Source organism: Rutidosis leptorrhynchoides, chromosome 10, assembly GCF_046630445.1.
Source record: "Rutidosis leptorrhynchoides isolate AG116_Rl617_1_P2 chromosome 10, CSIRO_AGI_Rlap_v1, whole genome shotgun sequence".
Lineage (NCBI taxonomy): Eukaryota > Viridiplantae > Streptophyta > Magnoliopsida > Asterales > Asteraceae > Rutidosis > Rutidosis leptorrhynchoides.
The window spans coordinates 8,358,441-8,382,340 of NC_092342.1; the positions used below are offsets into that span (position 1 = coordinate 8,358,441).

Here is a 23,900-nt window from a genome sequence, read left to right on the forward strand (position 1 = left end):
GTCAGTTGTCCTTGTTAGTAACCTACAACTAGTTGTCCATAATTAGATGTACAGAAATAAATCGATATATATTATCTTGAATCAATCCACGACCCAGTGTATACACGTCTCAGGCTAGATCACAACTCAAACTATATATATTTTTGGAATCAACCTCAACCCTGTATAGCTAACTCCAACATTACTGCATATAGAGTGTCTATGGTTGTTCCAAATAATATATATAGATGGGTCGATATGATATGTCAAAACATTTGCATACGTGTCTATGGTATCCCAAGATTACATAATATATTAGAATACATATATAATACAATATAAGTTAGCTAGGATATGATTTGTATAGAATTGTTACAATATTTCCCGTAGCTACAACAATCAAAAAATATCCAATCTTGTTTTACCCATAACTTCTTCGTTTTAAATCCGTTTTGAGTGAATCAAATTGCTATGGTTTCATATTGAACTATATTTTATGTATCTAAACATAAAAAAGTATAGGTTTATAGTCGGAATAATAGGTTACAAGTCGTTTTTGTAAAGGTAGTCATTTCAGTCGAAAGAACGACGTCTAGATGACCATTTTGGAAAACATACTTCCACTTTGAGTTTAACCATGATTTTTGGATATAGTTTCATGTTCATAAGAAAAATCATTTTCCCAGAAGAACAACTTTTAAATCAAAGTTTATCATAGTTTTTAATTAACTAACCCAAAACAGCCCGCGGTGTTACTACAACGGCGTATATCCGGTTTTACGGTGTTTTTCATTTTTTCGGTTTTAAATCATTAAGTTAGCATATCATATAGATATAGAACATGTGTTTAGTTGATTTTAAAAGTCAAGTTAGAAGGATTAACTTTTGTTTGCGAACAAGTTTAGAATTAACTAAACTATGTTCTAGTGATTTCAAGTTTAAAACTTCGAATAAGATAGCTTTATATGTATGAATCGAATGATGTTAAGAACATCATTACTACCTCAAGTTTTGTGGATAAACCTACTATAAAAGAGACAAATGGATCTAGCTTCAAAGGATCCTTGGATGGCTTGAAAGTTCTTGAAGCAGAATCATGACACAAAAACAAATTCAAGTAAGATCATCACTCGAAATAAGATGGTTATAGTTATAGAAATTGAACCAAAGTTTGAATATGAGTATTACCTTGTATTAGAAAGATATCTTACTGTAAATAAGAAAGATTTCTTGAGGTTGGATGATCAATTTACAAGATTGGAAGTAAGCTAGCAAACTTGGAAGTATTCTTGATTTTATGAAACTAGAACTTATAGAATTTATGAAGAACACTTAGAACTTGAAGATAGAACTTGAGAGAGATCACTTAGATGAAGAAAATTGAAGAATTAAAGTGTTTTTAGGTGTTTTTGGTCGTTGGTATATGGATTAGATATAAAGGATGTGTAATTTTGTTTTCATGTAAATAAGTCATGAATGATTACTCATATTTTTGTAATTTTATGAGATTTTTCATGCTAGTTGCCAAATGATGGTGCCCACATATGTTAGGTGACTCACATGGGCTGCTAAAAGCTGATCATTAGAGTGTATATACTAATAGTATATACGTCTAAAATCTGTGTATTGTACGAGTACGAATACGGGTGCATACGAGTAGAATTCTTAATGAAACTGAACGAGGATGTAATTGTAAGCATTTTTGTTAAGTAGAAGTATTTTGATAAGTGTCTTGAAGTGTTTCAAAAGTGTATGAATACATATTAAAACACTATATGTATATACATTTTAACTGAGTCGTTAAGTCATCGTTAGTCGTTAGATGTAAATGTTGTTTTGAAACCTTTAGGTTAACGATCTTGTTAAATGTTGTTAACCCATTGTTTATTATATCTAAAGAGATGTTAAATTATTACATTAACATGATATTATGATATATTAATATATCTTATTATGATATATATACAGTTAAATGTTGTTACAACGATAATCGTTACATATATGTCTCGTTTCGAAATCATTAAGTTAGTAGTCTTATTTTTACATATGTAGTTCATTGTTAATACACTTAATGACATGTTTACTTATCATTTCTCATGATTAAACATAGTGTATCAATATCTTAATATGATTCATATGTATTTAGTAAGACGTTATAACGATAATCGTTATATATATCGTTTCGAGTTTCTTAATTCAATAAACTCAATTTTATGTATATAACTCATTGTTAAAATACCTAATGAGATACTTACTTATCATAATATTATGTTAACTATATATATAATCATATATATGTCATCATATAGTTTTTACAAGTTTTAACGTTCGTGAATCACCGGTCAACTTGGGTGGTCAATTGTCTATATGAAACCTATTTCAATTAATCAAGTCTTAACAAGTTTGATTGCTTAACATGTTGGAAACACTTGATCATGTAAATAATAATTTCATTTAATATATATAAACATGGAAAAGTTCGGGTCACTACACTAGTTCGCTAAGACCACCGCTCTGATACCACCTGTACAGACCCGTCCTAATCCATCTGGATGAATACATTACATTTGGTTACATCGCGAGGTACTTGACCTCTATATGATACATTTTACAAACATTGCATTCATTTTTAAAAGATAACCTTTCATTACATCGAATGTTGACGGTATGCATACCATTTCATAATATCCAACTATAATTGACTTAGTAATAATGTTGATGAACTCGACGACTCGAATGCAACTTCTTTTGAAATATGTCATGAATGACTCCAAGTAATATCTCTAATATGAGCAAATGCACAGCGGAAGATTTCTTTCATACCTGAGAATAAACATGCTTTCAATTGTCAACCAAAAGGTTGGTGAGTTCATTAGTTTATCATAATCATTCATTTTTATCATTTTAATAGACCACAAGATTTTCATTTACATTTCTCATAATATACGTCCCATGCATAGAGACAAAAATCATTCATATAAATTGAACACCTGGTAACCGACCTTAACAAGATGCATATAAAATATCCCCATCATTCCGGGACACCCATCGGTCATGATAAACTCGAAGTACTAAAGCATTCCAAATTCCAGAATGGGGCTTGTTGGGCCCGATAGATCTATCTTTAGGATTCGTGTCAATTAGGAGGTCTGTTCCCTAATTCTTAGGCTACCAAGCTAAAAGGGATATATTCGGCTTCGATCATTCAACCATATAATGTGTTTTCAATTACTTGTGTCTATTTTGTAAAACAGTTATAAAAGCAGCGTATGTATTCTCAGTCCCAAAAATATATATTGCAAAAGCATTTAAAAAGGGAGCAAATGAAACTCACTCTACAATATTTTGTAGTAAAAATATTCATACGATGATACAGAACAATGCAGGGTTGGCTTCGGATTCACGAACCTACATCAGTTATATATATTAAAACATATAATGAAAATCAAATCATTCCATCTATTAATTATTTATTATTTATATACTTAGTGTTATAGTTTATGTATAATTTGTACTAAATCTTAATATATTTTATATTTTAAATTACATGTTATATATGCATTTAATTTGTATATACATAATATAAATGTTAATATTTTTAATATATAATTATAGGTAATGTTAATATAATTTTTGTATAAGTATATTTTTATATACAAAATATTTATTCGTTATAATAATATAATAATAATATAATAATAATATTGATAATGACTTTAAATAAAAAGGTAGTTTTAATAATAATAGTTATAATAATAATAATATAAACCTTAATAAAAATGATAATTTTAAATAATACTTTTGATAATACTAATAATTTTAATGAAACTGAAAATTTTAATAAAAATGATAATTTTAAAAAAATGGTTCTTTTAGTAAAAAATAATAATAAAAAATGATAATAATAATAATAATACTTTACTTATACTAATAATAATAATAATAATAATAATAATAATAATAATAATAGAAAGACTACCTTAATGTAACAAGATTTAAAAAATATATAAACGCCCATGCTCGGCCTCGAACCCGAGACCTCTCGCTTCACAACACCCTTCTAAATCAATGAGACATCCTTTGTTTTGGTAATACCTCGCGTTTTTATATATTTATAACTACTAAATTGTGCAATCATCATCCCCCAAATTATAAACATCGTTCCTAACTATCATCATTCATGCATCATTAACACTTAACCCCAATCATCATCTACACGATATCATCATCAATATCGTTCCTCACTCAATCATAATCTAATCTCGCTCAACATCATTAACTCATCAACTTCATCATTATTATTCTTCACATGCTATTTACTATCATCATCTTTAATTCATCATCATCTTATATCCTCGTATATCATTATTTTTGTGATTGGAATAGAAAATATCGAGTAGTATTAAAATTAGCATTTAAATGTGTGGCTTCTTCGGTTTTAAACAGAATTGGAACTAGAATACGCAGCTGCAGTAGCAGGCTTTGCAGTGACCCAGTTTCTTTGCAAAGCCCAATCAAATTTTGAAATGCTACTCGGCCCATCAGTGAAACAAACACACACGGCCCAAACTAGGAAACATGGCAGCCCGATCAACAATTGGATTTCTCAGCCTAATCAAAATAGGATAACAATCCTATTCCAAGAACTCGTTTACAAACCCAAACAGAAATCCAAAGAAAAAGAAGAAAAAAAATTACGGTCCATTAGGAACTAACTGAATTTTGGTTTATGTATAAAACAGAATAAGGAATTTTGTAAGTGGGTAAGGTGGCTTATGGTTTCACATGAAGCAAAAAAAAAATAATGCAATATCAATGTGTCCCTATCATCACGTCTCTTTAAATTTTTCAATTTGTCGGCCATGTAGTAATATAATACTTAATCAAGAGAGGTTCTTTGTTTAGTATGTCAACAACAATAAAGAATGAAAAACACGTACTAGTTGTACTTATGTTCGAGCATACCTCGTTTATAAGTAATTTGATAGTAGTTAAAGTGATGATAGTTTTGGATTGGCTTTTAGTGAGGGTGGAGTTCGTTGTTTTCTTGGTTCACAAATGATACATGAGAAACGATGGTTCGTTGGTGAGAAGTGAAGTGGATGGTTTTGAGTTCTTCGTTGATGACCAAAGCTGTAACAAAACAATAAACGTGGCAGTGGTCGTGAGTTTGCAGCAAAAGAAAAGAGAGAGAGATTGATTCGAACAGGAACAGATGCAGTAGTATTCATGGGTTTTGTTTGTCGTCCATAGTAACAAAGATTGGGTCGAAGGAGGTGATCTGGGTTTAGTTTGTGGCGTTTAAATGGTGTTAGGTTGTGACAATAAACTAGGAACAACGGCATATATATCATGGAATTGAGTTGTACGTAGAAGGCGTAAAACGAAAATAGTGCCTGAACACACAAAAAAAATAGGTTTGATGTTGTTGATGGTTATAGAACACAGGAAGTACGGGTGTTGTGGTGATGGTCTCGGTGGTACAAAATGATAATGGTTTGGTTTAGTCTTGCGATCAAAAACGAAAAGAAACAAACTATACTATAGTCGCGAGCTTCGGGAAAAGAAAAAGAAAGAGAGTGTGATAGAAAGAGGTGGGTGAGGTTTTAGATGGGTTTGTTTTAATGATCATGTTTGAATGGAAATCCAAGAAGAATGTTATGGTTTATAACAGGAAGTAAAGAATACAATAGCAATAGTTTGGAGGATGGTTGTGAATGTGGTGGTGATTAGAGTCTTGGTATTTGCTTATGAATATATATGTACATAATATATAGATGTAGGAAAATATTTCATTCAATCAAGTACGGTATATTTTGATGATTGACTTAAATTATCACGGACTTATTACACTATTAGTATGCCGACACTTTTATCACGAAGGGTATATCGTGCTCCGTTGTTAATCAGTGACGGATAATTGTCTTATGAAAAATCCCATATTTTTAAATTAACTATTTTTATTTATTTGGGTCCTTATGGTATAAAATTCGATCATTAATTTATTAAATAAAAATTACATCAACTGTCCCTCTCATTTATGGGTGAAATATAAAAAGTGTTAAAACTTAACAAATAATTCCTAAATACATTTTTAATAAGCCTAAAATTTATAGAACTCATTTTCGTAACACCGTCTATTTTAAAATTACCTAAGTTTGAATTTAACTTGCTTAATATCAATCGAATGATAATTGAGTGTTACTATCATTTTCTAAATAAATTCAAAACTATATATATATATATATATATATATATATATATATATATATATATATATATATATATATATATATATATATATATATATATATATATATATATATATATATATATATATATATATTCAATACACTTTATTTATATATATATATATAGATACTTTTTAAATAATAATCATTATAATATCCTATTTTTATTTTACTTTACATAGTAAATTCTAATGATTGAATCATATAACATTTCAATTAATATATATTAAATATGTACATATCTATTTACAAATAGTTGTTCGTGTATCGTCGGAAACAGTCAAAGTTTAAATGAACCAATGTAAACAGTTCAAAAATTTTAAGACTCAATGTTACAGACTTTGCTTATCGTGTCGAGTTCATATTAAAATTAAGTTTAAATTTGGTTGGAAATTTCCGGGTCATCACATAGTTAGCTGTGGTGTCGAAATTGTGATTAACTTCATCTTCAACTTCCATTGGATTATCTATGTAATGTTTAACTCTGTGACTATTAACCTTAAATTCAATCCCATTTGAATTTATTAATTCTACTGTTCCATATGGGAAAACTTTTTTGACTATAAATGGTCCAGACCATCTAGATTTCAATTTTCCAGGATATAACTTGAATCGTGAATTGAAAAGAAGAACTCTGTCTCCTTCTTTAAATTCTTTTGAACTTCTGATTCTTTTATCATGCCATTTCTTCGTTCTTTCTTTATAGATTAACGAATTTTCGTATGCTTCATGTCTTAATTCTTCTAATTCGTTTAATTGACTTAACCGTAGACGTCCGGCTTCATGTAAATCAAGATTACATGTCTTCAAAGCCCAAAATGATTTATGCTCAATTTCTACTGGAAGGTGACATGCTTTTTCGTAAACGAGTTTAAAAGGTGTGGTTCCAATTGGAGTTTTGTAGGCTATTCTAAAAGCCCAGAGTGCATCCTCCAATTTTATGGACCATTCCTTCGGATTTGATCCTACGGTTTTCTCTAGAATACGTTTTAATGCTCGGTTGGTATTTTCAACTTGTCCACTTGTTTGTGGATGATAAGCGGTTGAGATTTTATGAGTTACTCCATATCTTTTGAGAACTTTCTCAAGTTGATTATTACAAAAATGAGTACCCCGATCACATATTAAAGCTTTCGGTGTTCCAAACCTTGCAAAAAGACATTTTAAGAAGTTGACTACAACTCGTGCATCGTTAGTTGGGAGAGCTTGTGTTTCCGCCCATTTAGATACATAATCAATGGCAACGAGAATGTAGAGATTATTATGAGATTTTGGAAATGGACCCATAAAGTCAATACCCCAAATGTCAAATACTTCACATACTTTAATGACATTTTGTGGCATTTCATCACGTTGACTTATTTTTCCGGCCCTTTGACATGCATCACAGGATTTGCAAAGAAGGTGTGCGTCTTTGAAAATTGTAGGCCAATCGAATCCAGCATCGTAAACTTTTCTTGCTGTGAGTTGAGGCCCATAATGCCCTCCTATTGGTCCTGTGTGACAATGGTTTAAGATTTGACTGGCTTTATCGCCGAATACACATCGGCGTATTATTCCATCGGGACAACTTTTAAACAAATGTGGATCTTCCCAGAAATAGTGTTTTATATCATTAAAGAATTTCTTTCGTTTTTGGTACAACAACCCTTTTTCAAGGAATCCACATACTAAGTAGTTTGCATAGTCTGCAAATCATGGAATTTCATTCTAATCTATCTTCAATAGATATTCATCAGGAAAGTTATCTTGTATGGCCGATTCATTTAGAACTTCTAATTCAGAATTTTCAAGACAAGAAAGATGATCAGAGGCGAGATTCTGTGCTCCCTTTTTATCTCTGATTTCAATATCGAACTCTTGTAAGAGTAAGATCCAACGGATTAATCGTTGTTTGGCATCTTGTTTTGAAAATAGGTATATAAGAGCAGAATGGTCGGTATAAACCACCGTTTTAGCTAGAACGAGATATGAACGAAATTTTTGTCAAAAGCAAAGACAATAGCAAGGAGTTCTTTTTCAGTAGTTGTGTAATTCGTTTGTGCTCCTTGTAACGTCTTACTAGCGTAATAAATAGGTTGAAATCGTTTTTCATTCCCTTGTCCTAAAACGGCTCCCATTGCATAATCACTTGCATCGCACATGAGTTCAAATGGTAGATTCCAATTTGGCGTTATCATGATCGGCGCATTAGTGAGTTTTTCTTTAAGAATATTGAAAGATTTGAAACATTCATCTGAAAAGATGAATGGAGCATCCTTTTCTAGGAGTTTATTCATAGGAGTGGCAATTTTAGAAAAATCTTTTATGAAACGTCGGTAAAAACCGGCATGCCCTAGAAAACTCCTAACTCCTCGAACATTGGTGGGATGTGGAAGTTTAGCAATTACATCTACTTTGGCTCTATCCACTTCAATTCCTTCCCTTAAAATTTTGTGACCAAGAACGATGCCTTCTCTAACCATGAAATGGCATTTCTCCCAATTAAGAACTAGATTTGATTGTTCGCATCTAATAAGCATTCGTTCAAGATTAACTAGACATAATTCAAAAGTATCACCGAAGACTGAAAAGTCATCCATGAAAAATTCCATGCATTCTTCTATCATGTCGTGAAAAATCGCCAGCATGCACCTTTGAAAGGTTGCAGGGGCGTTGCAAAGTCCAAATGGCATGCGTTTGTAAGCAAAAGTACCATAAGGGTTTAGTCTTTCTTAACAACATCTTGCATATTAGGATTTAGTCTTTGTTGGCGTTGCACATACGTTTTATGGCCTTCTTCCATAAGGATTTTATGTGTGCAATACGAAGGACTTATGCCTTTAATTTCATGAATCTTCCATGCAATAGCTGGTTTATGAGCTTTTAGCACAGAAATGAGTTGAGATTTTTCATTTTCCGTAAGAGAAGACGATATTATTACAGGTAATTTAGATTTACCATGTAAATAAGCGTATTCCAAATGGTTTGGAAGTGACTTTAACTCTAATGTCGGTGGTTCTTCTATCGATGATTTGTATCGATATCTGTCTTCCTATTTTAGCATTTGAAGTTCTTCTGTTGTTGGTTCATAATCATTAGTCATGAGTGCGGCTAACATTTCAGCTTCATCAATTGGTTCAGTTCCTTCTCCTAAAGAACATTCTCCTGTTCCTTGTAACTCTGGAAATTCTTCTAACAATTCTGCATGTGAATCTATAGTTTGAATATAATAACATGTATCATCTGCAGATTGCGGTTGTTGCATGGCTCTATCAACTGAAAAGGTAACACGCTTGTCCTCTATACTTAGGGTTAGTTTCTTACCGAACACGTCTATTATTGCTTTAGCCGTGTTTAAGAATGGTCTTCCTAATATGAGAGGAACTCGAGAATCTTCTTCCATGTCCAGAATAACAAAATCTACAGGAAATACTAAAGTACCAACTTTAACTAGCATGTTTTCCATTATCCCTCTAGGATATTTTACTGATCGATCTGCTAGTTGTATACTTATTTGTGTTGGTTTCAATTCTCCGAGGTCTAGTTTAGCGTATAGTGAATACGGCATTAAATTTATACTAGCACCTAAATCTGCCAATGCTTCTATTGAACTAAGACTACCCAGAAAACATGAAATTGTGAAACTTCCTGGATCTGATAATTTTTCTGGTATCTTATTTAATAGCACTACAGAACAATTAGCATTCATAGTAACAGCCGAGAGTTCTTCCATTTTCTTTCTATTTGTGATTAGATCTTTCAAGAATTTGGCATATCTAGGCATTCTTGAAATCACATCAATGAAAGGAAGATTGACATTTATTTGTTTAAACATATCCAAAAATTTGGATTGCTCGGCTTCAAGTTTTTCTTTTCTCATTTTACTTGGGTAAGGAAGTGGTGGTTGATATGGTTTAACATAAGGTTTTGCCTTAACTGTGTTATCTTCATTAACATTTTCAACTACCGGTTCTGATTCCTTCTCTTGTTCAGGTTATGGTGCCTGTGGAGTAGGAATAACGTCATCAGAAATTACAGGCATTTCAGGTGGTTTAAGTGTAATACCACTTCTTGTGGTAATGGCTTTAGCTGTTTCATTCAGGGGGTTAGCATTTGTATCACTAGGTAGACTTCCCGGTTTTCTTTCACCTATCAACCTTGCTAGGTTGCTTACTTCTTGTTCCAGATTCTGGATTGAAACTTGTTGATTTCTAAATGCTTGAGCATTTTGTTCATTGGTTTGTTTCTGAGATGTGAAAAACTGCGTTTGAGATTCAACTAGCTTTGACATCGTATCTTCTAAATTTGACTTTTTATCATCGGTTTGTGGTGGTTTGTTTTGAAAAATAGGTCTTTGCTGATTGTAAGTATTATTAGATACTTGTTGATTGCTAAGACCTTGTTGATTGTTGTATGGAACATTTCGGTTATAATTCTGGTTTTGATTGTAAATTGGTCTTGGTAGTTGATAATTATTCTGATAATTATTTCCAGGCCTTTGGTTCATGTATGAAACATTCTCTCTTTGTTCCATTGTTTGTTCAATACTAAGACAATCTTTTGTCAAATGTGGTCCTCCACACTGCTCACAACTAATTCTTATTGAGTGAATATCCTTAGTCATCTTTTCCATTCGTCTCTCGACAGCATCTATCTTTGCGGAAATGGAATCAAAGTCATGGCTAGAATCGGATCTAGCCGCTTTAGATGATCTAACGATATCTTTTTCTTGGTGCCACTCATGTGAGTGGGAAGCAGTGTTATCAATAATTTTGTAAGCTTCAGTTGCGGTTTTCTTCATAACGGAACCACCGGCTGCTATATCGATGTCTTTTCTTGTAGTGATGTCGCATCCTTGGTAGAATATTTGTACTATTTGATAAGTGCCTAAACCATGTTGCGGACATCCTCTTAACAACTTTCCAAATCTTGTCCACGCTTCATATAAAGTTTCATTTGGCTTTTGTGTGAACGTAACAATTTCTCCTTGAATTCTTACGGCTTTAGATGCCGGAAAGAATTGTTTAAGAAATTTTTCAACTAAAACGTCCCATGTATCAATCGCCCCTTCAGGTAACGATTCTAACCAATCTTTGGCTTCTCCCTTTAAAGTCCAGGGAAATAACATGAGATATATCTGTTCATCCTCCACTTCTCTTATTTTGAATAAAGTACAGATCCTATTAAAGGTACGAAGATGTTCATTTGGATCTTCCTTCGGCGCACCACTAAATTGGCATTGATTAGTTACCATGTGTAGGATTTGTCCTTTGATTTCATAATCTGGCGCATTAATGTCTAGTTGAGTAATTGTGTGACCTTGGACAGTGCGTTTAGCTCTCATTCGGTCTTCCATACTTAGAGGTTCCAGATTTTCCATGATTGAATTTGTTGAATCTGAATCACTAAGGGATTCTGATTTAATGGTTTCTTCCTCGACAATCTCTGGATGAGTAATTTGTGGTTCATGAGGAATGATTAATGGTTCAGGATCTCTGAATTGTCCCTGAATATCCTCCGGATTCTCAATTGTGAGGTCGGGTTCAAAAAATGGATTATTGGAAATTTGAATTGGAGTACTTGGTCGACTGGATGACGATTCTAAAGAAAAATCAATGGCAACAATATTGGCTAGATGTCTTGATCGAGTTACAGGTGGTGAACGTATGAAAGGTGGTGAACGTTTTGCTCGGTGCATTCACTGAATATCCTATTAGTTATAAAAGATAAAAATTATATAAGTTATCAAATTAATAGACTTTTCTGATTTTGCACACGTTTCGAATAGCCAATAGATGCAGCAGGTAGCCAGGACCCTTTAAATCGGAAGCCCACAACTCGCCACTAACAAATTCAACTATTACTACGAACCAGAAAATTTTGGATGTCTATCAATTTAACCACTTAAAATAATTTTTCGTTGAAATTTAAAGAAATTTTAGAGAAGAAATAGAAAATTCTATGTCCTAAAAACTAGAGCGTAGAGAAATAAGAAAGAAAAAGAGTTCTTCGAAAAACGTCGAAAAATAATAAAAAGAACGTAGCGCGTCGAAACTTAAAAGTCTAAAAACTAAGAATTAAAAGTTACGTCTAAAGGTATTAAAGCTTAAAGGAATTCTATATCCAAAACGGCAATTATTTAAAAAGTACTAAAATCTTAAAACGACGTCGCAAAATTCTAAAGCACATAAATCTTAGTCTAAAGAAAAAGTACTTAAGGGATTTTACGGCAAAGCCTAAAAATCTAGAAATAAAAATAACTACGGCAAAAACTATATCTTAAAACTAGTTACGAGCGATAAAAATACAAATATTACGAATAAAAAGATATAAAAATAAAACTTAAAGTTGTAAAAAAAATACAATTTTTATAAAAATATTATTTTTATATTATTTATTTTATAAAAGTATTAATTTTTAAAACTAATAAAACTAATTTAAACTAAAAATACAAAATAATAAAACTAAAACTAATTAATAAATAAATAAAACCCTAATTAGGTTTTAATTAATAATAATAATTAATATTAAACCCTAAACCTATTCGGCAGTCAAAGGTTTCAGGGCTGTCAACTCAAACCATGCGATCGCATGGGTTGATAGTTAAAATCTCATGCGATCGCATGAGCCTCGGATCCGGTTCAAAAATTGGGCTGCTACAGTTCTCGGGCCCGATTGATTTTTATATTTTTTTCTGTTTTTCATATATATAAAATATAAATATAAATTATTAGTAAATAAAAAAAAATTATTACTTATTAGTTTTTATAACTTTTCACAATAAATAAAAAATATAAACTTTTTAATTTAACTAAACTTTAAAATATAGATATATATTTCTTTTTCTTGTTTTTGTATTTTTTGTATTTTTTTTAAAAAAAATTAAAACTTATATTTTATACAAAAACTTAATTAAAACTAAAAAAAATCTTTTTTTTATAGCGTTGCGCTTTCGGCGTTTAGGAGTCCCCGGCAACGCTGCCAAAAATACTTGATGTGCGTAGAGGTGTATACGAAATAGTTATATTTTTGTTACGAAATACTATTAAATACGATACAATTTTACACAAGTTATTTATTTATTTATAGAGTGGATATACCTAAACCTTGCTACAACACTTATAGGCAGTGTACCTAATCATACAGTAGTGTAGTTTTTAGTAAGTCCGGTTCGTCCACAGGGAACTAGCCAAGTTTAACGCTATATTTTTAAAACTATATTTGTATAAAAATATATAAATATACAAGTAGTATTATTATTATAAAAGGGGGTTTTTACCGTTTAATGACTGGTTTGTCAATTTTAAAACTTTAGTCGCAGTTAAAACCTAATGTAAAATATTAAAAATAAATATAACTTAATTTAAAGCATAAAGTAAATGACAATAATTAAAGTGCGATAAATTAAAGTGCGATAAATAAAATGACAATAAATAAAATTGTGATAATTAAAAAGTACGATAATTAAAAGTGCAATTAAATAAAATGACAGTAAATAAAAGTGCGATGAAATATGAAATAAAAGAATTATGCTTATTTAAACTTCCGTAATCATGATGTTTGACGTATTGATTTTAGTTTATTACCATGGGTTAATTGTCCTTTGTCCTGGATTATTCAATATGTCCATCTGGTTTTTGTCCATAACAGTCCATCAGTCATAAATATAAAGTGCGAGTGTCCTCGTCAAATTATCCTTATATCCGAAGTCAAATATTCTAACTAATTGGGGACTTAAACTATAATTACACCAATTTTCCTTGTATGTAATTCACCCCTGTTTTAATAAGTCCGTTGACTATTAATCCATTCGTGTCCGGTTAAATGAACGATTATTAGTACTTATAAATATCCCGCCCATCGTGTCCGATCGAGTGTATGTGGTTATTTATAATTACATCCAATTATAAATCTTTATATTAAATTAACGAACTATCATTCAATTAAATAAATATAAAGCCCATTAATAGTCCATAGTCAAATTTCCACAAGTGTCGGTCTTTTGTCCAAACCCCAATTATGGTACAAAGCCCAATTACCCCGTCTTTAATATTTTAGCCCAACATCACGATTACTTCAATTTAAATAAGCATAATAATAACTTAGCTACGAGACATTAATTTAAAAAGGTTGAATATAACTTACAATGATTAATAATAGCGTAGCTTTACACGGATAGAATTTCGACTTACACACTTACAACATTCGCTAACATACCCTTATTATTATTAAATTAACATTAAAATTAAAATATATATATATATATATGTATATATATATATATATATATATATATATATATATATATATATATATATATCTCCTGAGAGATAGAGAGGATAGAAAAAGATGTGTTTTGAGCTCGAGCACCAAACTGCTTTTTATAGGAATGTGGCCAGAAAAAGTAGGCCATGCGATCGCATGGGAATTAGGCCTCCAGGCCATGCGATCGCATGGAGCAAGGATCCAGCTCACATACTTTGTTTTCTTGTTTGCCGACGGTTTTAATATATAATATAATATATATATATAATTTTTAAGAATTAATTATATATTATATTATATTCTTGTGCATAGTTGACTTGTAATTTTTAGTCCGTTGCGTCGCGCGTTGAGAGTTGACTCTGGTCCCGGTTCCGGATTTTCGAACGTCCTTTCGTACTATTTAATATCTTGTACTTTGCGTTTTGCGGCTCGTACTCTTGTAATTTTTAGACGTTTCTCATCAATAATTTGAACCACTTTGATTGTACTTTGTACTTTTTAGCTTTTTGGTCGTTTGCGTCTTCAAATCGTCGAATCTGTCTTTTGTCTTCACCTTTTAATATTTAAACGAATATCACTTGTAAATAGAACAATTGCAACTAAAAGCTTGTCTTTCTTGAGGGATAATGCTATGAAATATATGTTCGTTTTTAGCATTATCAGTTATCGTTAACGTGCATAAAATGCATGTACATGGCGGTTACACATTGACTTTATAGTAGCAGTTACTAAATTATGCAATGCTTTTATGCACGTTAACGACAGTCCCAATGGTTGTCGTTAACAAAGTCTTATGGGAATTAAATAAGTGTGAAATTACATTTTTGTCACATTTTTTTAATTTACCATTAACTGCTTTTATAACTACCCCACTTAGAAGTTAATTTGGTAATTCAAATTATTCAAATGGTTATTTAGCATATAAAACAAACAATTATTATATATCTATCACTTATTTTTCCCAAACATCTTATATTTATTTAGAAGACTTCATAAGAAAAAAATTTGACGAGCCCTAAGACTCAAGTAAATATGATAGAATTTCATCATCTGTTTAGCATTGCTCTCCGTCAGGAAAACCATTTTCAGGGATGAAATGGTGTATGTTAAAAGTATGTTGACGTTGATGGAGTGTTTGACTTTTTAAATTTTTTTACAAAAGTTGTTCGACCAAGCATTAGAGAGGTATGCTACAATTATCCAATGAAGTGGTATCGTTACTTTAAAGACCACAACAAGAACCTAGACAAGGGTTAAGAAATAAAAATAGACAATTCTCCACAATGGAAAAGATAACACCTCTATGAGATTGTATACAAGGAAATCGAGATGTATGTGAAAAGTTGTGATGTATCTAATGAAACAATTTTCTTGACGATCTCAATTAGATCATTACACGATTTTCATCCCTAACAAACACAAACATCATTTGGGACAACTACTCATAAACATTTGCATTTGTACTTAGCGCATGAAAATAAGTTAGATCGCGCATATCATCTCTTTGACCACTCATTATCGTCACATTCATTACTAAACTTTTTCAGCGGCACTTCAACAACATTAAGACTCCAAGACTGATTCAAGACCGAGCTCTGCCTATCGCAACAGAGAGACTGAACTTCTTAGAGTCGCATAAGCATATATTAATTAACACAAATATATTATATATACAATTTTAAAACACAATTCAAATAGAAAACAATTTCTTTCTAACAGTGTAAATTTTTTCTTATATAAGAAAATTTAAATAGAAACAAATACTTTATCTCACTTAACCTAATCACTTTAACTACAATTCCATATAACACTCGCACTACACACACATTCGCCATCGTAAAGCAAAGCATGGAAAAGGGAGAACAACAAGGCACAACCGTGTCTAGCTATGGCACGTTCTTGAAGCCAATTAAGGTGAACAAAATGACAGTGCCCATAAACACTAGTCTTAGAAGGATATTAGTAAGTACGTATCGATCTCCATTGACATAATTACTAAAATGGTTCATGTGATTTGTTTAAAATTGCTGGTTTGATCCATGTGGTATGCAAATTTTGCTTATGTAGTCCCTTATGGTCGTTATCTTATTTTCATTAACTTTAGTCACATGCATTGCAAGCAGTGTTGTAAATCTCGGAATTTCTCGGCGAGATCTCGGGGAGATCTCGGTTTGAAAATTCAGGCGAGAATATTTTCCCATCTCGCTGAGATTTCTCGGTCAACGGGTAAAATCTCGGTCAACGCCACGATTTCTCGGATTATCTCGCTCATTTCTCGGACTTTTCTCGCAATTTCTCGGGCCTTCTCGTAATTTCTCGTATTTGTTTCATAATTTCTCGAATTTTCTCGTAAATTCTAGCTCATTTCTAAGATTTTATCATAAACACTCGTAAAAATTTATATAAATATACATATATGATATATATTTATATTAAGAAACTAAAAAGTCAACACAAGTCAACGTCCGAGATCTCCCCGAGATTTTTCCGAGATGCCGAAATCTCCTAAAAAAGGTCCAAACGGGATCTCCCCGAGATTCGAGTTCTCCAACCTTGATTGCAAGTGAGGTTATTTTAGTCATATTGATAATTTCTCTTCCCCTTTTCCTCTCTCCCATCTCCCAACTTTTTATTTTATATACAATATATATCAAAACTCAAAACACTGAAACTAAATCAATCTTCTAACATGAAAACTCATCATCACCATTCGCCATTTCTTTAATAATAACTCACAATAAAAACCCATCACTATTATCTTTGGTTTTGTAGGTGTGTGATATAGCGGGCAATATCATTGTGTGATTTGGTTTCACCGGTCCATGTTTGTGCATGTGATTTTCTATGTTTGTATACTGCGTTTGTTTTCCTTTAGACTTGTTTTTGTTGTTGTGTATTTTGGTTTAGTTGGTTTCCTCGTGTGTTGTTAAGGTTGGCCTTTTGCATTCTGGCTCGTTAATCGATAGTTGAGGTTGTTAAGGTTAGTTTTGGACTTGTTTGGTTCTTCTTTCTAGGTACATGGCGGTTCCTGGAAGTTGTTTTGTATCTTTGTTCATTAAATGGTTCTTTCACTCTATGGTAAAAGACTTTGATTCTATAATTTTTTTTTTTTGGGAAAAAAAGTCACCATTTTTTGAATAAAAACCCACCATCACCCTTCTAAAACTTGTCCAGATTTTCAATCGATCGATTCGATGTATTGTAAAATGGATAATAGTCACAAGAGTTGGTATTGGTTACTTTAAATATGATTCAGTCAAGCATCCGTCTTCCAAATCAAAAGAAAAGGGAGGAAGGAAGGAAGATGGAGAATCTTGATTCATATTTCAATTAATAATCACCACCAACAACCCACCACCACCAGCAACAACCGATGTCGCCGCCGCCATTGATTTTAAGGAATCGTATTGATGAACCGTCATCGATTGCTCAACTTTAAGATAAACCGCATGTAGATTACTTCAAATCTGGTAGAAAGGTGTTTCATTGTGTATATTTTTAATTTTTTATGATGAACTGCCATTGATAAACCTCCGAGAGTTTGTACTTCGAATTACCTAACCTTCATTTTCTTTCTAATATGTAGTGTTATTATATTATATATATATATATATATATATATATATATATATATATATATATATATATATATATATATATATATATATATTCAATAAAATGTAACATTTTACTATTCACTATATTAAAATAATAAGAAAGGGTATTTTGGTCTTTTTTTCACTTCTAGATATTTCCTCTATGTACATACATTTATAACCTCTCTCTTCTCCGTTTGTTCACATGTCTAGATTGTTCTAGCGCAATCACCACTATCGTATCTGCCAGCGTGAAGCATCGGAGCAACACCCGCCGCATCTACCTCTGCTGTCGCCTTCGTTGCTATCACCGCCGGCACAGTTGCTACCACCACCGTCGTAAACGCCACTATTATCACCAAGATTGCCGCTACATCATTTCCTTCATTTTTAAGAATTGGTATTCATCTATATTTATTTAAGGGTTTTTTATGGTGATTTCAAGCGTTCTCTCATCTCAATTGGTATTCCTCTTTATTAAATTTTGGGTTTTCGTGGTTGTTTTCTTCTAGGATTTTGCTTGAATGTCATCGTCGTTGCGCCACGGATGCTGCTACCACCAACACCACCACCGTTAAATTGACATAGTAAGAATTGAGCGAGTAAGATTTCTTTTTTTTTTTTTTTTACTATTTACTCACTAATTTTAGCAATAGTTTGTTTATCCAATTTTTACTATTTAACATGATGATGATGATAATGATAATGATAATGATAATGATAATGATAATGATAATGATAATGATAATGATAAAATATCTGGTTAATCAATATAGCATGTTATGTTAGCTTCCAGTTCTTGCTGGGTGATAAGCCACGGAGGTAAGTAAATATATCAGTGTTTTATCTTTTGTTCATTTAAAACTTAAGGTGCTACAATTCTTGAACCATTTATACCAACACAACTGTAAATTTGATGTTTATCAGATGAACAAAAAATAGTTGATGTCTGTACAACTATATTAATATGAACAAAAGAGAAAAAAATGCTTCACTCCCTAATAAATACACACAACTTTCAACTAATTTCAACTAAAATGTTATGGTTTAATTGTTTTGATATTTAGATATGTGCTGGTAGTTACATATAACAATTAATTAGTTATTTGTGAAACTGAGTTGTAATGCTAATGTCTAATTGAACAGTGCTATGCTCTAATGGGTTGATTAGTAGGATGATTGTCAGAACTTATCTGATTAAACATATTTATACGTTCTACATCAGTGTTTCATTGTCGGCATTAGTAACACATGCTGATAATACGATGTTATGGCCCATTCTATGCTTGCACGTAAAAGAGATCATTGACTTATTTAATTGCACTTGATGCAACATCGGGTCCGGACTGCAGGGAACCGTAACATGGGGCTTAAAATTTTAATCTGTTTCTTTTTTTGTGTTATGGTCACTGATTGTGGGTAATTTTTGCCTTTATACATAACTACTATCTTCCTTTTCAATTGTTATGTTTTCTAATTATTGTACGAATCAGTAATTTAGACAGCACGGTAGCTGTGAAAAGGGACAACAACACGTGTCATCTAAGCACCGTGTAAGCTACAATTAGGGTTGTGCAGGGGCTGTTTTAGTAACAACTATTAGGCTACCTAAATGTGTAGCACGTAGGCTACATTTAGGGCTGCTCAAAGACTGTGTTTGGGGCAGCGATGTTGAGGTAAGTTGCCCCATGTTAGCTGCAATCTTCTGTTGTTTTTGTTTTGATTTTTATCGAATTTATGTTCGTTTAACATTCATTCTTTTCATTACTAGCTGACTTACTTTGCATGTGTATGTAGGATAATCAACATGGAGAAGTTGGTCTTACACTTGCGCTTTGATTTCTGATTTCTGGAGTTATTCATTGAAAAAGGTTAGTGTTCGTACTCTTACTAGAGGCTACTGTTGTATTATACTGTGGCTATGAATAACATATTGTTTATGAAAAGAGGTAGTCATTAGGAAGTTGATAAAATATGTGTCCTGCTATGACAAACGTTCCTGTTTACAGCTAAGATTGCATGATAAAAGATCCGAGATGGACTATGCTTTGTCAATCAGGTACATATTTGTTTATATGTCTATCATGATTGCAACTATCCCTAACATTATTGGTGGGTAAACACCCCATCTTCACACCTCACTAATGATCATACTTAACATCTTCTATGCTAATAGATGTCAGCAACCCATGGGGAAAAAACAAATGAAGAAATGGCAGCATAATTATAGGAACATTTATTGTACAGTTTTTGTGTGACATGTATGTATGAACGCCATGTAAGTGACGTTAACGAACTACGGCTATATGTTACTTATAAAAATAAGGAGCCCGTCGCCGCATCGCGCGGCTGACCCTAAAGCTTGTTTATTTTCATTATGGAGTAAATTTGTACCTCAAATCACCATTTAATTTGCAGTGTTATTTATTTCCATTATGAGTCAAATGAGTCTTGTGGATCTACGAGAGATTATGAATTTTGTGAAATTTTGTTGAATTTAGTTTGGGTGTTAATTTTAGGGTTCCGATTCAGTTTTAATTTGGGGATCTAATCCACAGGTAGTCTAGAGGTTGATTGTTAATGGAAATGACAATGAAATTAGGTTGTGAAGAAGGTATAAGGGATAAATTAATAAAGATGAGAAGAAAATGCTTTTTCGCCCTCATGCGCACGACACATGATGTGAGTTAACAGAATTCTTTAACAACTGTTAGTACAAGGGACTATATAAGCAAAATTACAAACCATGGAGATTATCTTGGTAAGATCATAACCACGGATACCAAATTAGTAATTTTGAACGAATCACATGGACTGTTTTACTAATTTTGACATATTTATTTGCAAAAGATTCCAACTAATTAAACAAGAATATAGCTTTATAATATGACACACACTAACACACTTTTGGACAATGCAACTAGCAATACATGGGACCCTAATGGCAACTAAAAGTCGAATATAAAATAAAGTGTCATAATCAACCAACCTAGACAATACTTGATCCTAGTAACACTCAATACGGATCAACATTAACATATACTATACGCTAAAAAGGTTCATATATATATAAAAAAAAATGCAAACATGGAACTTTGAAACTTGCAACTTGCAACCAATGGAACTTTAATACTAGTTGAAAATGTTTACCTGAGTTTTAGTGAGAAAATAAGCTGGGATCAAAGTAAGAGTTAATTAAAGTATTATCTGCATTTGAATTTGTGGTCCACTCCACGTAAGTACTTGTGTTTTATTCTCAATTAAATTAAAGTTGTGCAACAATTTTTTATTAATGGCCAAATGTTGAAAGAGTTAAACAACACGATTCTTACCTTGCTTCTTAAAGTTAAATCGCCTAGTGACCTATTACCGTCATATTTCGTGTTGTAATGTGATTTATAAATGTATTAGTAAAATTATTACTAATAGGATTAAATCTAGCTTGGATGATATCGTAAGTTTGAATCAATCCGCGTTTATCCCGGGTCGCCGAATTGTAGATAATATCCTTCTGACTCAGGAACTTATGAAAAAGTATCATCTCGGTAGAGGTAAGCCTCGTTGTGCATTTAAGGTAGATATTCAAAAAGCTTATGATACCGTCGACTGGGAATTTTTGCACCAACCTCTGATGTGTTTTGGATATCTGGTGAAGATGGTTAATTAGATTATGAAGTGTGTCTCTACAACCTCATATTCTATTAACATCAATGGAGAATTGCATGGTTATTTTAAGGGGAAACGGGGCCTTCGGCAAGGTGATCCGTTATCTCCTTATTTATTTACTTTTGTGATGGAATTATTGACTCTTATTCTCAAACGTAACGTTCGAATGGAAACCAAATTTAGGTACCATGCCAGGTGTGAAAAATTAAAGATAATTAATCTATGCTTTGCAGATGACCTGTTTATTTTTTCGCATGCTAATGTTAGCTCTGTCTCTGTTATTCGTGATTCATTGGAAGAATTCAAACGGTGTTCTGGTCTTGTGTCGAGCTTACCTAAGAGTACATGTTTCTTTGCTAATGTATCCAATATATTGAAAACTCAACTCATAGAGATTATGCCGTTTGATGAAGGGCATTTGTCGGTTCGTTATTTGGGAGTCCCGTTAGTCTAGTCTCGCCTTATGTATAGAGATTACAAGATTCTGGTAGACCGAGTTCAAAGTAAGGTGGAGGATTGGAAGAAAAAATTTCTTCCATATGCCAGTAGAGTTCAGTTAATTATTTCTTTCCTTACTTCTATGCAAGTCTAATGGTGCTCGGTTTTTTATTTTATCTGATGCCATTATAAAAGAAATTGAAAGGAATGCGGGGTTTTCTTTGGTGCCAAGGTACCATGAAACGGGGTAAAGCTAAAGTAAAATGATATAATGTTTGTTGTCCGAAAGATGAGAGAGGGCTTGGCATTAAACGATTGAAATATTGGAACATTGCTCTTATGGCTTCTCATAGTTGGCGTCTCTTATCTAATAAGGAATCTCTTTGGATTCAATGGGTTCATACCCATAAATTAGCTGACAAACATTTTTGGAATGTTCAAATCACAGCTAATGCTAGTCGGAAACTCTTGCTTATCAGAGGTTCTATCGTTGGGGGATGGTAAAAACATCTCGGCTTGGTTTGACAACTGGTGTTCTATAGGTCCATTGGGGGATATTATTGATCATAACGATATTATTATGGCAGGCTTCTCATGGTATGATAAACTTTCTGATATCATGGACCTTAATTCTTGGAAACAGCCAAATGAATGGTTGACTAAATACCCCCAATTGCAGGAGGTAAGGCTGCCTGTTTTAACTGACTCAAGTGACGGTCTTCTATGGATTAAAGAGGGAAATTCATTTGATACTTTCGATGTTCAAAAAGTATGGAATAATATTCGGCCTTTTGCATATAAGGTCGATTGGTACTCTCTTGTTTGGTTTTCTCAAGCTATTCCGTGGCATGCTTTCCTTGTTAGGCTTGTTATGGGCGAAAGGTTGAAAACACGGGATAAATTAAAGGCATCGGAAATCCATAATGGGGTGCATTTGGTGTGTTCATTATGTCAAAATTGCATGGATACTCACGACCATCTATTCTTCGAATGCTCGTTTTCGCAACAAGTTTGGTCTAAAGCTACTCATTTATCCCCGTTGCAGTTGCCTCAAAACTGGAAGTCGATTCGTGATTGTTTAATTCCGTGTGCAAAGCGTAATACAGTGAATGTTGTTTCAAAATTGTTGTTTGCTACGTCAATTTACTTTTTATGGCAGGAAAGAAATAACATGTTGTTTAAAGAAGTCTCATCGTAAGAGGTCAAGTTATCCGAAGACATATTTAGTACGATTCGAATGAAGCTGATGTCTTTGCGGTTCAAAAATACCGCTAGTGTCGCTAACATGAAGCAAATCTGGAAGCTTTAAGTTGGTTTTTTTCTTCATGTATAGGGTTGTTTTCACATGTCTTAGGTGGTGTCTATTAGCTTTGGTTTCTTTTGTGGCTTCAGGGCTCTCCTGTAACTTCAGTGCTTCATTGTAACGATTCTTTTATTATTTTTAATAATATTGTTCGGGGTATCCCATTACCCAAAAAAAAAAAAAAAATTTCTCAATTAAATTCTTTGAGGAGAAATAAAATAAAGATTTCCGATCCCACTATAAGAAGTTTAGCATCAAAAAATGCAACATAATTTAGAGTTGACAAATTTTGCAAAATATAACTCATCAATTGAGTTGTGCCAATTGCCCAATTATGCGAGGAAAGAAATATAGTTAATTTTAAATGGTTGATAAGTAAATCGACATCATTTTGTGAATTATATTTTGTAGAAGCTTGTG

General features: G+C 32.3%; 1 protein-coding gene and 1 long non-coding RNA gene across 4 annotated transcripts; both read left to right on the forward strand.

Annotated features, from left to right (window-relative positions):
* The first annotated feature begins 18,259 nt into the window (after positions 1 to 18,259).
* LOC139872605 (uncharacterized) lies at positions 18,260 to 20,512 on the forward strand. 3 transcript variants are annotated; one of them, XR_011767106.1, is made up of 7 exons: positions 18,260 to 18,473; positions 18,586 to 18,675; positions 18,850 to 18,895; positions 19,567 to 19,749; positions 19,871 to 19,944; positions 20,083 to 20,132; positions 20,250 to 20,512. It is a non-coding gene; the product is annotated as an uncharacterized lncRNA (long non-coding RNA). The 3 variants fall into 3 exon arrangements; XR_011767104.1 differs by having other exon boundaries at positions 18,850 to 19,749; XR_011767105.1 differs by having other exon boundaries at positions 18,586 to 18,660; positions 18,850 to 19,749.
* A 1,231-nt stretch (positions 20,513 to 21,743) lies between these two features.
* Positions 21,744 to 23,375, forward strand: LOC139869996 (uncharacterized). The gene is made up of 3 exons (XM_071857853.1): positions 21,744 to 22,183; positions 22,531 to 22,658; positions 22,765 to 23,375. The coding sequence occupies exons 1-3, from the start codon at positions 21,744 to 21,746 to the stop codon at positions 23,373 to 23,375; spliced, it is 1,179 nt and encodes a 392-aa protein (XP_071713954.1).
* The last annotated feature ends 525 nt before the right edge of the window (positions 23,376 to 23,900 follow it).

Excerpts from the sequence above, each read along its gene's own strand:
- LOC139869996 (XM_071857853.1), top strand. The coding sequence starts at position 21,744 with ATGAAGTGTGTCTCTACAACCTCATATTCTATTAACATCAATGGAGAA. Across the intron at positions 22,184-22,530 it reads GTTCGTTATTTGGGAGTCCC|TTGGCGTCTCTTATCTAATA; the intron begins GTTAGTCTAGTC and ends GGCTTCTCATAG. Across the intron at positions 22,659-22,764 it reads GAAACTCTTGCTTATCAGAG|GCTTCTCATGGTATGATAAA; the intron begins GTTCTATCGTTG and ends TTATTATGGCAG.